Source organism: Myotis davidii, unplaced genomic scaffold (assembly GCF_000327345.1).
Source record: "Myotis davidii unplaced genomic scaffold, ASM32734v1 scaffold332, whole genome shotgun sequence".
NCBI classification, from domain to species: Eukaryota; Metazoa; Chordata; class Mammalia; order Chiroptera; family Vespertilionidae; genus Myotis; species Myotis davidii.
The window spans coordinates 7,146,093-7,148,444 of record NW_006285779.1 but is presented as its reverse complement, the minus strand read 5'-3'; the positions used below and the strand labels follow the sequence as shown (position 1 = coordinate 7,148,444).

At 44.9% G+C, this 2,352-nt stretch overlaps 1 protein-coding gene across 1 annotated transcript in view; it reads right to left on the bottom strand.

Annotated features, from left to right (window-relative positions):
* PIK3AP1 (phosphoinositide-3-kinase adaptor protein 1) overlaps positions 1-2,352 on the bottom strand; it is a 96,541-nt gene that overhangs the window by 23,425 nt on the left and 70,764 nt on the right. Inside the window, exons 9-10 of the mRNA XM_006756615.2 lie at positions 2,108-2,203; positions 38-232 (exon numbers count right to left, since the gene is read on the bottom strand). Coding sequence (XP_006756678.2) covers positions 38-232; positions 2,108-2,203 — 291 coding nt within the window. The remainder of the gene's footprint in view (positions 1-37; positions 233-2,107; positions 2,204-2,352) is intronic.

The window sequence follows — 2,352 nt, the reverse complement described above, 5'->3', positions numbered from 1 at the left end:
CCCCCCTCCCCCCAGGCCTCATTCCCTGCACACTTGCCTTTGGAAATGTACGGTTCATTGTCGGGCACCTGGTGAGCACCAGAAGCACTGGCCTCTGGCCTAGGCACTGGGACAGGGGGCCTGCTGGCCAGGTCCAAGGAAAAGGCCTCATCGTCTTCCACTGTGTGATAAACATCTTCCGGATCATGATGGAACGGCTCCTTCTCCAAAGTGGCGATTCCCACATTATTGCCTAGAAACACAGTAAAAGGTGACTGAAAGCAGTGGTTGAGAGCCCCATGCAAAGCAACTGAGAAAACACTGCTGCCACCTTCATTTGCCCCCATCAATGCAGCAAAAGGAAGTGAGTTCTCTGCTCTAGCATCTTAACTTTACTGCTGAGACTTGGTTATTCATCCCATTAGAACTAAGGCAAGGGGAGTACAGCCCTAAAGCCCAAGGACACTTGGGACCAACCCCTGGGTCTGGGCAGCACCATGAGGGTGGCTCGGAGGCCTCACCACCAACAGCGCCAGCACCCTCACCTTCAGCATCAAGATGACTATAGCAAACCCCTCCCAGGACTTCCTCTGGGCCCAGCACTGCTCCAAGTGTATTACCCACATCATTTCCTTTGATTGTATAACAGCGCTGTGGAGTAACGATAATCATTATTCTCATTTTGCAGGTAAAGAACCTGGGGCCTTGGGGATTTAAATAACTTGCTCAGAGTCGCTTAGAACCAGATTGGGGCCCAGGAAAACTGGTTCCAGAGCTTGTGCTCCTAACCAGCACGCTTTACTGCCTCTTTCGCAACCTTCACCGCCTCTCTGCTCCCCAGTGACCAAAGGACTTAGGACTGAAGCTTGCCTCCCACCTCTGTCCCTCAGATTTTCTCTGCCTCCTTCCCGGTAACAGGCTGAAATGCTCTGTGCTCAGGCCCGAACACAAGGTCCTCTTGGCTTTGGGAATCTCAGCAGATCTGTATGCCAGCCACAGCTCATACATGAGAGCTGTGTGACCTTGAACATGTTATGTAACCTGTTCTCTGAGCCTGATTTCCCTCTGAGACCTACTCACAGGAATAGTGTGAGAAGAAAATGAGATAAAAAAGGGAAAGCACCCACTCAGTGTATACTCATACTAGGGGCTTTCCTCTCCCTTCCTTCTTCTCTTTAGCACCGTTCAGCCAACAAATCTGTATGAAATGCCTGATGGAGATGCAGGGATGAATGAAGCTTGGGTCTTCTTCCTACAGGAGTTCTAATCTAGTATTTATTAGGGATTTTTCATTGCATTTTCTGAGCTGTGGGGAGACTGCTCTTGACTCCCCTGTGATTTGCCTACTAATACAACTTTTCTTTGCTCTTTGCTGTCAAAACTATTTTTCCCATCCTGTGTTCTTAGCACTCTGCCTTCTACATGTATTTGATCAATAGACCCCACTATAAATTATAAATGATTGAACAGAGTTAAGGAATTAGTCATATAACTTAACACCTTCCACCTTTGACACCTTCCATAGTGATAAGAATACCAACAATACACCTTTATTACCTGTTCTATTTCTGGCCCTGCTCTGAGGCCGAATGTACAATAACTCATTTAATTCTCACAGCATTCATCTGACTTTACAACTGGGGAAACTGAGATACAAAGGAGTTGAGTAACTTGCCCAAGTTTTTCCTGCTAACTGAGGAGGAACTGAGGCTGTGTTCTTAGCCACTATGCAATTCAGCCTCAGCTTAATCATAGTGGCATATTCTCCTTCATCAGAGAGAAAGTAAATCAAATCTTATTTTTCTTTGTGTCCCCCAGCCCAACATCCACAATAGTGATTTGCTTATAGTAAGTACTCAATAAATTTTGATTAAATAAAAATACACATGTGCATTGCTGAAAGCAACTTGTTTATCCGGATGAATTGCTGTAGTGGTGGGAACTTCTGGTCTTCTTGTAACAGGCTGATGAGGGGAGAGCCAGTGGGGTAGAATGCCTTCAGTCACCCATATGCCATGTACATGGAAGCCCATTCTTTGAGTGGAGCAACTTTCAGATGTAACCAGGCAATGTCTTACATGTGTTTTTCTTTCTCTCTTTTGCTTCCCTGCTCATAGCTACAACTTACCTTCTAAAAACTTGCGGATCATAGAGTCCTTAGTGTTCCGGGAGAAACTTTCTCCAGCGATTGGGTTAGATGTACTTGCCTGAAGCATTTCAACATCTAGAAGGAAAAGGAGACTAAGAGGTAATAAGTTGTTCTTCCACATAAGCAAGGAGATTTTTCAGATGAATATAGAAATTTTAACAAATCAAGAGATCATGAACCAAGAGATTCAAGAATTCATTAATCTATTCATCATACTTATCTAT